General features: G+C 52.1%; 1 protein-coding gene across 7 annotated transcripts in view; it reads left to right on the top strand.

Annotated features, from left to right (window-relative positions):
- Positions 1–14,279, top strand: part of slmapa (sarcolemma associated protein a) — a 61,351-nt gene that overhangs the window by 13,512 nt on the left and 33,560 nt on the right. For 6 of the 7 annotated variants that reach the window (XM_083668729.1, XM_083668728.1, XM_083668730.1 and 3 more), the window contains exons 2-3: positions 5,192–5,339; positions 7,009–7,081. In XM_083668729.1, coding sequence (XP_083524855.1) covers positions 5,192–5,339; positions 7,009–7,081 — 221 coding nt within the window. Of the gene's footprint in view, positions 1–5,191; positions 5,340–7,008; positions 7,082–13,693; positions 13,912–14,279 lie in introns of those variants that run through there. The other variant, XM_083668731.1, reaches the window with a different exon arrangement.

Here is a 14,279-nt window from a genome sequence, read left to right as displayed (position 1 = left end):
CAGAGGGCTGCTGATGATCACAGAGATGACGAATGCAGCACATCTATCATTTTTATGTTGCCTATCATCACCACGACTATGCAGACGCTGACACACAACTCCACACACTCGCATGCACAGGAACACACACACACTCGCACGCACACGCACACGCACACTCACGCCTGCACAGGCACGTACACACACACACACACACTCACGCACGTATAGGCACACACACACACAGATATTTTGGAACCTTGACAGGGCTGACAGTGATGTTTTAATTAAGTGGGCTTAATCTATTTTACAGGATTATCGCTTTGACATATTTAGAATTTAATTTGGCGCAGTCAACATTCCAAGCTGATTGCGAGAGTTGATATATTCCACGACCCTGTTCTGACGTCTGGGGGATGGAATTGATTATTTGAGAACAATTCAACGTGATCTTCTTGTTAGAATTATGTTTTGTTTTTTTAAATCTCTGAACCGATGCGATTAGAAGGGAGTTTGCTTTTGTGTTTTTGACCGCAGATGTTAGAGCACAATTTTTCCATATGTTTATTTAAGAAGAAGAAGAAGAGAACATGACATCATCAATATGACACCCGGTGCGCCAGGCCCTGTGTGGTTACCATGGTAACACCAAACAGCAGCCTCACATCCTCCCCTGACGTGTCCGACCCCCCCCCCCCCCCCCCCCAGTCACTGTTTCCCTCTCCTCCAGTGCTGTGGTTCCAGATGGCGATCATATTTCTCTGCAGCTGTGTTGTATTGATATTACTGATCGATGCGTGCAGGCAGGGACGTCGTTGTCTTCTTGCTCTTTGTTGTTGTCTTGTGTAGGGGTTGGTGTCGGTCGTAGGGCGTCGGCCGTAGGGTGTTAGTCGAGGGACTGGGATATCCATTCACCTCTTCAGCCCAGACGTCCTCGTCAACGCAGAAGTTTTGATCTGATCGATTTTGCCATGTTGCCGTTTTAAGAACCACAGCTGCGCCTCACTGTCATCGAACAGGAGCGACCGTACGCTACACTAGGCTACGACGTCAGCACGCTTGTAGCTTGTGTGGTTGGTCCTGACCGTTCCCCCCCGGTGGAATGACACAACCTGCAGAAAATCTGCTGAGCATGTAATTAAAACCATGGCCAGCGTTTGGACAATTGGATCCCATTTGAATGGGAATAGATTCAGTGGAAACCTCCACCGAATGTATGTGGAAACATTGAGCCGGCTTCTTCCCCCTCCGTGTTGTAATTGGAAGTCTACGTCGTCTTCTGCCAAGTGTCTCTGCTTTAATTATCGGGTCTGTGTGAAGTGTTAATAGCTCCGGTCCTCTCTGCTCTGGCTGCTGAGGGGGAGAAGACGTTGTGTGTGAAGTGTTAATAGCTCCGGTCCTCTCTGCTCTGGCTGCTGAGGGGGAGAAGACGTTATGTGTAAGGTGCGGTAGCTTATGTAAACCCTCCCTCAGTATAAGTAGCTCCTCTTGACTACTGTCTTATGTGGTGGCAGTGTGTCTGTTCATTTGGAGATTGGTGTTGGACACCTTCCTTGGGTCCTGGGTAGCCCTGTTAGCTTAGCTCCTGGGTCCTGGTTGGTCTTGTTAGCCTAGCTCCTGGGGTCCTGGGTGGCCCTGTTAGCCTAGCTCCTGGGGTCCTGGGTGGCCCTGTTAGCTTAGCTCCTGGGTGGCGCTGTTAGCCTAGCTCCTGGGGTCCTGGGTGGCCCTGTTAGCCTAGCTCCTGGCGTCCTGGGTGGCCCTGTTAGCCTAGGTCCTGGGGTCCTGGGTAGCCCTGTTAGCCTAGCTCCTGGGGTCCTGGGTGACCCTGTTAGCCTAGCTCCTGGCGTCCTGGGTGACCCTGTTAGCCTAGCTCCTGGGGACCTGAATGGCCCTGTTAGCCTAGCTCCTGGTTGGCCCTATTACCCCAGCTCCTGGGTTCTGGAATGGTCTATTAGCCTAGATCCTGGGTGGCCCTGTTAGCCTAGCTCCTGGTTGGCCCATTAGCCTAGATCCTGGGTGGCCCTGTTAGCTAGTAGCAATCAAAAACAGATATGTACATCCTTAATTTATCTACTGGTGTTGAGCCTCTTCATCGAATTATGAAGGAAAAACCTACACAGGGAATGTGCTGCTCCTGAGTGCTTTATTCCACCACAAAACAACGTTACGAAAGGAAACTTTGTTTTGTGGAATAATGAAGCACCTGGGGGCTGCAGACTCCACCTGTGCTTCTCCTTATTATCTGATAGCTAGTTAGCGTCTCATCGTCATCCAGGGAACATCTCTCGGTACTGCGAGGGGAAACAATAGCTGAGCTATTGTTGAACGGTTCATTACACTGACACCTCAGATCTCCCCGACAGCCGACGGGAGCTGGTGTGGAGGACAGGGAGCAGTGAGAGGTGCTACATGCTACATGTTCTACCCAGAATTAGCAAAACTAGGACGTCTCCGACTCTGCAACTCATCAACCTCCTGAGAGTTCAGAGTGTTTTCCACTCTTGAGCTACCTCAGAATTAGCCAGTAGGAAGGAATGAATCCCAAGCACAATTTTGGTAGGAAGTTCCAAGTTTCTGAGGAGCAATTAAATGCACCGTTAGACCCGTGTGTGTGTGTGTGTGTGTGTGTTGGCTGCAGAAGCAGTCACTCAGCTGTGGAGTGTGATTGACGGCTGCAGGGCTGCTGGGTTCATCCCTGGTGGTCGGGGCTTTGGGTTTCATGGGGTTTTTGGAATGCTAATGCAGCGCCTCTGAGTGTGAGATCCACACACACACACACACAGATCCTGCTACACACACACACACAGATCCTGCCCCACACACACACACACACAGATCCTGCCCCACACACACACACACACATTCTTTCACGCGTACACACACACACACACACACACACCCTTGTGACACACTGCTGGGCTTGTGCACTGAGCTGCAGGTGCTTCCCTGATAGCCCAATCACCAGTCCAGTCTAGGGCAGGGCAGGGGAGGGCATGCCGGCAGGGGAGGCCGGGGATGAACCAATCTGTGTACGTAACAAGTTACAAAACATGCTGCAGCCGCACTTCATTCCTCCTTCAGAAACCATGCCACCCTCTCTGAGCTCCATGCCACCCTCTCTGTCACCCGCTCAGCCAGGACGGCCTCCCCTGTGCTGTCTGTCGCCATGCCGCGGCCTGATTTAGAGACGTGAATTCCTCCTGCCTCAGCGTCTCTGCTCTTCAGCTCCTCTCCTCTCCTCTCCTCTCCTCTCCGTAGCCCGGCCGAGGGGACAGGAGATTCATTGCGCGGAGCTGAGTGAGTCTGTTTGGCTTGTGAATGTGTGGCAGTTAGGAGTAGGCTGTAGTGTGTGTGTGTGTGCTGTGTTGGTGTCAGTCTCTGGGTGAAAAGCAGAGAGCCTTCAGTACAGTCACCCTTCTCCTGGCAGGTGGTTGTGGTTGGTCGGGAGGTAACCATGGGGACAGCACCGGAGGGGAGAGGTGAGGAGAGGATGTTTTTCTCCAGGATCGTACTGCAGTGAGCCATGTGAGCTCCAGCGATGGCTGTCTGGTGCTCTGCTGGTCTCTCTGGTCTCTACAACGCTGGCTGTCTCTGGTGCTCTGCTGGTCTCTCAGGTCTCTACAACGCTGGCTGTCTCTGGTGCTCTGCTGGTCTCTCTCTGGTCTCTGCCATGCTGGCTGGCCTCTGGCACGGGGGATCTCAAGGGGAGTGGTTTTCATGTTGGCAGCGTAGCACGTGGAGGGAGGGAGGGAGGGATGAATGGAGGGAGGGATGAAAGATGATCCTGTTTCCTGAATGAGCCCAGGCAGGCAGAGTGAGAGTGGAGCAGGGGATTGGTGTTGCTTTGGTGAGATGATGATGATGCTGCTGCTGCTGGTGTGTGTGTGTGTGTGTGTGTGTGTGTGTGTGTGTGTTTGGACAGCCAGTCTGGCGTTTGATGGGCTTCGGTGTGTGGTTTGTTTAGGATATGAGACTCGTTTTCTCTTGAGAGGAGCGTCTTCTGGTGGAATCCACAGCAGTCGTTTTACCTTCTGATGAGCCAGGTGAAGACACCGTCGTTGTTTTACCTTCTGATGAGCCAGGTGAAGACACCGTCGTAGTTTTACCTTCTGATGAGCCAGGTGAAGACACCGTCGTAGTTTTACCTTCTGATGAGCCAGGTGAAGACACCGTCGTAGTTTTACCTCCTGATGAGCCAGGTGAAGACACCGTCGTAGTTTTACCTTCTGATGAGCCAGGTGAAGACACCGTCGTGGTTGCGGCCTACATGTGGAAGCTGCGGTGTTTTTAGCCGAGGATCGCTGGGTCGTAGGATGACAGTGAAGTAGCACTGAGTCACAAACACTAAAGGCTTTGGACTTAAACGGCGTATTTGACATGAAAAGAATGATGTCAGAGGCTTGTCCCAGCGAGGGACGTTCAGTCTAGAGGCTGGAAAGAAGATGGAGGTCAAAGGCTTGTACCAGGGGGGGGAGGCTGGTGGAGGTTGAAATCGGAGGACGGGGTCATCGTAATGCATGGAATTATTATTATTATTATTATTATTATTATTATCTACTAGCCTGGATACAGTCTGCATAAAGGACCTTGACCAGAGGTCAATGAATGAATTTGTCGTCATTATGCACCTTTCTTCCTGGACGTTGTCATGGTACTTCTGTGTCTCATGCCCGATGCTCTTCTTGACAGATGTATCAGCATCCTGACATGATGGCTCAGAAAGATGTCACGTATCCTGGCAGCCAGCGATTGTCGTAAAGGTCATTCCATTTCCTGTGGAACAGTCCTCGACTGTTATGATTGGAACGCAGCCCTCGAACGTGGAGAGGTTCTGAAGTGCTGTCGTTCACTTGAACTCTGAAGCGTCGGCCTTTCTGATACGAGTCTCTCTGTTTCCAGGCTGTTTACTCAAGTGGTCCAGTGATCAGCAGAGCCGAGGAGACACAGTGTGCTCACCATGCACGTGTCCTATGGCCTCATAATGCTGGATTTTTGGTTCCGCTTTATTCTACTTTCATTTAAAATTTTCTCCAAACACATTATCAGTTGTCTCTCTCTGTTCCAACTGTACAGTTCTACATGTTCCATCTCTGAGGTTCTGAACATGCTTCCTCTCTGTGTTCCAGTTCTAACTATGTTCCAGTTCTGACTTCCATCTGTGTGTTCCATCTCTGTGTTCCAGTTCTAACCATGTTCTCCCTCTGTGTTTCAGTTCTACCTGCAGGACACCAAGAGCAGTAATGGCACCTTCATCAACAGCCAGCGTCTGAGCCGGGGGTCTGAGGAGAGCCCTCCCTGCGAGGTCCTGTCTGGTGACATCATCCAGTTCGGGGTCGACGTCACGGAGAACACACGCAAAGGTACAATATTGCCTTTAGAAGATGTGCCTAAACAAGCTGGGTTGAAATAGTATCAGATTATTGTTTACTGGTTCTGTGGTGCCAAACAAGTTAAATCAAGCGCACCTCAGGTATTGGAAATGCATCCAACACTATTCCAACCCAGATCTGTACTGAGTTGGACTGCAGTAGAGTTTCAGAAGGCTTCGGGTGTGTCTTTGAGCACAGAGAAAAGCGCTATACAAAAAAAAGCATTGTTGTTATTCCGGGTGAGAGGAGATGACAGGAACTGTGATGTATCCTCGCTGCCCCCGGCCGAGCCTAGCTACTCCTCGCCTGGCTACTCCTAGCCTAGCTACTCCTAGCCTAGCTACTCCTAGACTAGCTACTCCTAGACTAGCTACTCCTCCCCTTCACTCTCTCTCCGCTCTGGCAGAGGGAGTCAGCTTCACTCAGACGTGTTCCTGTGTTATGTAAAACTGTCTAGCGCTGCGACTCGCGTACATTCCACTCCAATGACCTGAGGTAAGCCTACTCATATAGCGTATAGGTCAGTGGATACATACACACACACACACACACACACACACAAGAAATTAAGGTCAGATTTTCAGCTCCAGTAAGTGCTGGAGGAGGATCTGGTGTACTTAGGCCTGCCATGACTGGGAGGCAACATTAGGCCTGCCCTCACTGTGGAGAGGTGTAAGCGCAGAAACAGGGGAGGCTGGTGGAGGTAGAAATCGGAGGACGGGCTCATTGTGATGCATGAGACGGAATGAGGAATGGTGTCAAACTGTAATGCATGCAACGGAATGAGCAATACCATTCCCCTCATTCCATTCCATGCATTACAATGAGCCCGTCCTCCGATTTCTACCTCCACCGGCCTCCACTGATGTAGAAACGGCAGAGCTGCACGTGTTCACTCGGTTGTGTGTGTGTGTGTGTGTGTGAGAGCTGCTGCTGCTAGTCATTTAAGATGGTGATCTGGCGTGGTCTGGCGTGGCGGGCTGGCGGTGAAGGCTGTGATGTAAGCGTCTTGGCAGGCTGGAGGCCAGAGCCCGACACCAGTGTTGAAACCTGACAGAGAGCAGAGCTGCTGCTTCTGCTGCTATTACAGCCCTGGAGGTGTTGAAATGAACCTCAGATGGAACGACAGCTTTCACAACCCCAGACACACACACAGAGACTGGGGTTGTCACAGGAGCTCAGCTCAGAGGAGAGGAGGGGGGAGGAGGAGAGGAGGAGAGGAGAGGAGAGGAGAGGAGGGGAGGGGAGGGGAGGGGAGGAGAGCTTTGGTGGTGTTGTTCGTCCTCCTTACCGAGCAACAGCCAGACTCAGCATGTTGAGCTCTTAAGTGTTTTACTGCAGCTGAAGGCTGTCCTTCAAAGATGTTTTCCTGTAAACTGCTTCAGCAAGAATGTCTGTTTCCGCCTCCCTCTTGTTGTGACATGGAGGGATGACGGTGGTGGCACTTTCTATGGAACTGTAAAAAAAGGTCATTTAACGGTTAAAGGTCATTTCAGGGTCATCCTCTACTAACGGTTGGACTGAGCTGGTGTCCGTCTCCAAGCTTGACCTTTGACATGTTTAATGTTGTTGTTCATCTGATGAGTGTTGGAGGAGATGATGGATGCTGACGTGTGTGTGCGTGTGTGTGTGTGCGTGTGTGTGTGTGTGTGTCCTCTAGTCACCCATGGCTGCATAGTGTCTACAATCAAGCTGTTCCTACCAGACGGTATGGAGGCGCGGAGACGATCAGAGTAAGTGACCTTTCACCTTTGTCATTCTCCTGACGCTCATGTTACCAGTGTCTTTTAATTTCTGTGTAGTTTTTTTTGTTTTAGTTTAATTTAGTTTTAAATGTGTGTGAGCTGCACATTCCCAGAGAGCATCCTGTGGGTGGTGGAGTGTGGAGGGAGAACCAAGGCTTTTTAAATTGGAATGGGAGGCTCAGCAGGGCCGTCGGCAGCGAAGCAGAGAACCGTTCAGAACTGATGTGTAATTCTGGGTTGATGGGCTGGAGCGGGGTCAGACCCGGGGGGGCGGGGGAGGGGGGTCAGACGCGGGGGAGGGGGGGCGGGGGTGGGGGGGAGCGGGGTCAGACGCGGGTGAGCGGGGTTGGACTCTCTCAGGTGGCCTTGTGTTTGGTCAGATGAGACTGTTGTAGACTCGGCTCTGTGATGAAGAATGTAATGGACCAATCCGAGGCCAGGCTCTGGAGGTGACCTCACACTGCAGCAGCTGACGCGGCCAGCCAACCGAGACGCACCGCTTCATCTAGATAAGAAACAATGTTAACAGAGCTAGTTTATCTGTGTGTGTGTGTGTGTGTCTGTGTGTGTGTGTGTGTGTGTGTATGTGTGTGTCTGCGTGTATGTGTGCCTGTGTGTATGTGTGCCTGTGTGTGTGTGTCTGTGCGTGTGTGTCTCTGCACACACACAATAGATGTGTTTCTGCCCTTTTTATCACTGCATTATTGTCAGTCTAGTTGATTGGAAGGCAGAGAAACTGGTAGAACTCTGGTAGAACTCTGGTAGAACTCTGGTAGAACTCTGGGGCGTTCTGAGATGAACGGCTCTCGTGTGATGAACCTTCCTAGGGAGTGTAGCTGCTAGCCGCTAGCTGTGATCCGCTAAGGAAGCCTCATAGACGGAGGACAGACAGGGAGTGTAGCTGCTAGCCGCTAGCTGTGATCCGCTAAGGAAGCCTCATAGACGGAGGACAGACAGGGAGTGTAGCTGCTAGCCGCTAGCTGCTAAGGAAGCTGTCAGATGGAGGACAGGGAGGGGGTCAACCAGACGGTTGAGGGGCACTCAGGGAGGGGGTCGACTGACCATCTGCCCCAGTATGGACCCCTGTGACTGGGGGTCCTCTCGATTCAGATCTCATCTGTGGACCAGTGGGCTCAGGGTGTGTGTGTGTGTGTGTGTGTGTAAGGCTGTGTTGTTGTGTCTGTGACTGTCTGTTTTTATTAATGATTAAACAATGTTAGTTAGTTATTTCTCTCTCTATAAGGTGTGTTTACGTACGTATGTGTGTGTGTGTGTGTCTGCTCCTCGTATCAGAGGTGTGTGTGTGTCTTTAAAGAGTGAGGTGTTGAGGGAGGTCCGAGGGTGCAGTGACAGATGGCATGCCCACTGTGCCACGCCTCCTCTGGCTGCAGGCATGAGAGCGAGGTGCCAACCCTCCACCCCACGGACACGAGGTGTCTACAGCCCTGCCACACAGCCCTGCCAGGCAGCAGGCCTACACCAGGCCTACACCAGTCACCAGTCCTACATCAGTCAGCAGTCCTACACCAGGCAGAAGGCCTACATCAGGCAGCAGGCCTACACCAGGCCTACACCAGTCCTACACCAGGCAGCAGGCCTACAGTAGACCAGGAACAGAGACCCCCAGTCTCTACAGCATACAGGACAGGAATATCTGCCTGCTAAATAAAGACCCCCAGCCTCTACAGCATACAGTACAGGACAGGGATATCTGCCTGCTAAATAAAGACCCCCAGCCTCTACAGCATACAGTACAGGACAGGGATATCTGCCTGCTAAATAAAGACCCCCAGCCTCTACAGCATACAGTACAGGACAGGGATATCTGCCTGCTAAATAAAGACCCCCAGCCTCTACAGCATACAGTACAGGACAGGGATATCTGCCTGCTAAATAAAGACCCCCAGCCTCTACAGCATACAGTACAGGACAGGGATATCTGCCTGCTAAATAAAGACCCCCAGCCTCTACAGCATACAGTACAGGACAGGGATATCTGCCTGCTAAATAAAGACCCCCAGCCTCTACAGCATACAGTACAGGACAGGGATATCTGCCTGCTAAATAAAGACCCCCAGCCTCTACAGCATACAGTACAGGACAGGGATATCTGCCTGCTAAATAAAGACCCCCAGCCTACAGCATACAGTACAGGACAGGGATATCTGCCTGCTAAATAAAGACCCCCAGCCTCTACAGCATACAGTACAGGACAGGGATATCTGCCTGCTAAATAAAGACCCCCAGCCTCTACAGCATACAGTACAGGACAGGGATATCTGCCTGCTAAATAAAGACCCCCAGCCTACAGCATACAGTACAGGACAGGGATATCTGCCTGCTAAATAAAGACCCCCAGCCTACAGCATACAGTACAGGACAGGGATATCTGCCTGCTAAATAAAGACCCCCAGCCTACAGCATACAGTACAGGACAGGGATATCTGCCTGCTAAATAAAGACCAGCATTCCCAACATGCACATGCTGCTGCAGAGGAAAGACATGGAGAGATGTTGTTTTCCTCTCCTCCTCTGCTCTCTCCTTTTCTCTGCTCTCCTCCTCTTCTTTCCTCTCATCCTCTCCTCCTCTTCTTTCCTCTCATCCTCTCCTCTGCTCTCCTCTGCCCTCCCTCCCCCCTTTCTTCTTTCTCCTTTCCTCCCCTCCCCTGTCTTCTCCCCCTCTCCTCTCCCCCCCCTCTCCTCTCCTCCCCCTCCCCTCTCCTCTCCTCTCCTCCCCCTCCCCTCCCCTCTCCTCCCCCTCTCTTCCCCTCTCCTACCCTCCCCTCTCCTCCCCCCTCCTCCCCTCCCCCTCCCCTCTCCTCTCCTCCCCCTCCCCTCTCCTCCCCCTCTCTTCCCCTCCCCTTCCCTCTCCTACCCTCCCCTCTCCTCCCCCTTCCCTCCCCTCTCCTCCCCTCTCTCCTACACTGCCTTAGATGCCAGAGACTTAGACGTCACTATTTCAAACACTCTGAGAATGTGTTCCATGTTGAGGGACATCAAATAATAACCTCTGGCACACCAACTAGGACACCCCTCACCACCCTCCCTCCCTCCTTCCCTAGGACACCCTCACCCCCCTCCCTCCCTAGGACACCCCCCCCCTCCCTCCCTCCCTAGGACACCCCCCCACCCCTCCCTCCCTCCCTAGGACACCCCAGACAGCCCTGCTGCTGAGGCCAAACCTCCAGAACTCTGTTAAAGGTTCTGTTTAACAGTGTCACTTTGGACCAGGGCCAGAGAGGGACGACCCGGAGAACTGAGGGAGTGATTTATCCAGTCAGAGAGGGACGACCCGGAGAACTGAGGGAGTGATTTATCCAGTCTTCAGTCCCGTGACTCCAGAGTACCTCCCACTTACATGCTTGTCTCTCTCTTTCTTTCTTTCTCACACTGACTCTCTTCTGTACACAAACATGCCTCTCTCTCTCTCCCCCTCCCGCCCCCCCCCCCCCCTCCTCCCTGGCACGGTCATGTACAGTAGAGAGTCAGTGTGAAGGAGACGGTGGAGGCAGCAGAGGAGGTATTAATAGAAGAGGCACGCTGCTTGTTGTTAAGCTCTACCCTCTGGAGGCAGGCCAGGGATACAGACCTGCTGGGTGTGTGTGTGTGTGGTACAGTTGTGTGTGTGTGTGTGTGTGAGAGAGAGGTACAGTTGTGTGTGTGTGTGTGTGTGTGAGAGAGAGGTACAGTTGTGTGTGTGTGTGTGAGAGAGAGAGGTACAGTTGTGTGTGTATGTGAGAGAGAGGTACAGTTGTGTGTGTGTGTGAGAGAGAGGTACAGTTGTGTGTGTGTGTGTGTGTGAGAGCGAGGTACAGTTTGTCTGTGTGTGAGAGAGAGGTACAGTTGTGTGTGTGTGTGAGAGAGAGGTACAGTTGTGTGTGTGTGTGTGTGAGAGAGAGGTACAGTTGTGTGTGTGTGTGTGTGTGTGAGAGAGAGGTACAGTTGTGTGTGTGTGTGTGTGTGAGAGAGAGGTACAGTTGTGTGTGTGTGTGTGTGTGTGAGAGAGAGGTACAGTTGTGTGTGTGTGTGTGTGAGAGAGAGGTACAGTTGTGTGTGTGTGTGTGAGAGAGAGGTACAGTTGTGTGTGTGTGTGTGAGAGAGAGAGAGGTACAGTTGTGTGTGTGTGAGAGAGAGAGAGGTACAGTTGTGTGTGTGTGAGAGAGAGAGGTACAGTTGTGTGTGTGAGAGAGAGAGGTACAGTTGTGTGTGTGAGAGAGAGGTACAGTTGTGTGTGTGTGTGTGTGTGTGTGTGAGAGAGAGGTACAGTTGTGTGTGTGTGTGTGTGTGAGAGAGAGGTACAGTTGTGTGTGTGTGAGAGAGAGAGAGGTACAGTTGTGTGTGTGAGAGAGAGAGAGAGAGGTACAGTTGTGTGTGTGTGTGTGTGTGAGAGAGAGGTACAGTTGTGTGTGTGTGTGTGTGAGAGAGAGGTACAGTTGTGTGTGTGTGTGTGTGTGTGTGTGTGTGTGAGAGAGAGGTACAGTTGTGTGTGTGTGTGTGTACTCCCCTCTCTTTCATCTGTTCTCTCACACTCTCACTCCCTCCTCTTCCCCTCTTCTTTTCCCCCTTTCTCCTTCCCTCTCTTTCTCCTTCCCTCTCTTTCTCCTTCCCTCTCTCTTTCTCTCTCTCTCTCCTTCCCTCTCTCTTTCTCTTTCCCTCTCTCCTTCTCTCTCCTTCCCTCTCTCTTTCTCCTTCCCCCTTTCTCCTTTCCTCTCTCTCTCCTTCCCTCTCTCTCTCTCCTTTCTCCTTTCCTCTCTCCTTCCCTCTCTCTCTCTCCTTTCTCCTTCCCTCTCTTTCTCCTTCCCTCTCTTTCTCCTTCCCTCTCTCTCTCTCCTTTCTCCTTCCCTCTCTCTCTCCTTCCCTCTCTTTCTGTAGTTGATGGAGCTGAGCAGTGTGAGTGTTTTCCAGCAACTCCCAAAAAAGACATCTGCAGAATACATTTCCTGTTTTTGGAGGTTTCTCTTCTCTTCTGTCAGATGGAATATGATTCAGAACCCTCATCTTCCCCCTCGTCTTCACCCCCGTCTTCACCCTCGTCTCAGGCCTTTGTCACAGGCTGAGTGGTCATGTTGTTAGAGGCCTAGGCTGAGTAATGCTGTCAGAGTAGAGAGGGGTGTGTGTGTGTGTGTGGCCATGCTGAGACACCAGAGGGAGAGGTGCGTGTGTGTGTGTGTGAGGGAGAGGGTTGTTTCCTCCAGGTCCAGCCCTTTTTGCTGCATCATCCTTGGCCAGGGTCCTCTCCTCCTCCTCCCTCCCCCTCTCCTCCTCCTCCTCCTTCCCCTCTCCTCCCTTCCCCTCTCCTCCTTCCTCTCCTCCTCCTTCCTCTCCTCCCTTCCTCTCCTCCATAATTGTGTACAGATTTCACCATGAGGAGGGGACAAATTCACTCAGAAATATTGCATGTTGTATAGAGAGTGGGAGAGAGGGGAAGACACACACACAGGGAGAGAGAGGAAGACACACACACACACACACACACACACAGAGAGGGCTAGCTGAAGAGTGTTTGTCAGCAGGGTCTCTGACACAGCACAGCTGCCCTGGTGGTGTATTTAAAGCTCTCATGGGCTCTAAGAAGGCCGCTGCTCCTAACAAAGGATCTGCTGTGAGCCGGTCACATACGATGACTCACAGGCTGGCTGCCTTACATAAACTCACATGGAGGGAGGTGTTTGTGTGTGTGTGTCTGAAATCACTCTCCTGTCTGCCTCCCCTCCGAGCTGTCTGCCTCCCCTCCGAGCTGCCTGTCTGCCTCCCCTCCGAGCTGCCTGCCTGCCTCCCCTCCGAGCTGCCTGCCTGCCTCCCCTCCGAGCTGCCTGCCTGCCTCCCCTCCGAGCTGCCTGCCTGCCTCCCCTCCGAGCTGCCTGTCTGCCTCCCCTCTGAGCTGTCTGCCTCCCCTCTGAGCTGTCTGCCTGCCTCCCCACCGAGCTGTCTGTCTGCCTCCCCTCCGAGCTCTGAGCTACTCCTGAGGTCCAGCACAGCCAGTGTATCAGCTGGGATGGACAGTTGAATGTGAACTGTAGTATAGTACACCTGGGGTTGGTTTAGCTCTGGCCTGTTGCTCGGCATCATGTAGTAGGGTTTTCAGTGTGTGTGTGTGTGTGTGTGTGGGGGGGGGGGCGGCATGTGTGTCACCAGCCATGTGTGTCTCCTGTGGAATGTTCACCAACCTGTCGGCCCAGTCACCTGCCAGCTAGAGGGAAGTCTGTGTGCGTGCGTTCATGCCTGTGTGTGTGTGTGTGTGTGTGTGTGTGTGTGTGTGTGTGTAGGCCTGAGATTCAGGTTAAACAACTATTGTCCCACTCCAGTTTCACTGTGTGTATGAAAATGAAACACGCAACCCTCCTTATCAGTGCTGTGTGTGTGTGTGTGTGTCTCTCTCTCTCTCTCAGCACGTTTCCTCATAGTTTCTCCACCAGGACAATCAGTGTTCGTCACGTGGTTTGACTCCTCCGCTGGGGAGGGGAGAGGAGGAGGGAGGGGAGGAGGAGGCTGGGAGGGAGGGAGGGGAAGAGGAGGAGGAGGAGGCTGGGCTTGTCTGGCTGATGGTGGTGAAAGTCTCGACTCCTCTCCTCTCATTGCTGCTCTTTAGAAAGGCTGAAGTCAGGAGATTGGCTGAGCCTTATCTCTGGTCTATGACGGTAGGTCCATGTCAACTTCCTCAATTGTAAACCAATGAAATTGCGTGTTTACGGAAATCCTACTGATAGCTGCTGTGAGTTTTGGACTGGGTGCTTTTGCTGCCGTGAGTTTGAAGTGAACGTTTGAGAGAGACAGAGAGTGTCTGGACCAGGCAATGTGAAGGCTCCACTGATCTTCAGGTAAAACTCTACCTGTGGACACAAGTCATTGAGGGGACTGGGTGTCCTGAGACCGCCGTTGTGTCTGTCTGTCTGTGTATGTGTGTCGCTGTTTCTTTGTGTGTGTGTCTTTGTGTGTGTGTGTGTCTTTGTGTGTGTGTGTATCTTTGTGTGTCTTTGTCTGTGTGTGTGTGTCCCTCACGCGTACGCTTCAAACACAACTGTTAGCTGAGCTAAGTGTTGCTGCGGTTCAGATTGTGTTGATGTTTTCCAGTACACAGGAGTCTGGATGCTGCCTCTGAGAACAAGGTGTGTGAGACGGTGTCTGTTCATGCCTTTTGACTGCATGCCAGCATTGAACTTCAGATGGCCTTCTACATATTTGAACT

The sequence above is a fragment of the Argentina silus genome (genome assembly GCF_951799395.1).
Source record: "Argentina silus genome assembly, chromosome: 4".
Classification (NCBI taxonomy): Eukaryota; Metazoa; Chordata; class Actinopteri; order Argentiniformes; family Argentinidae; genus Argentina; species Argentina silus.
This window is presented reverse-complemented; position numbering and strand designations above follow the sequence as displayed.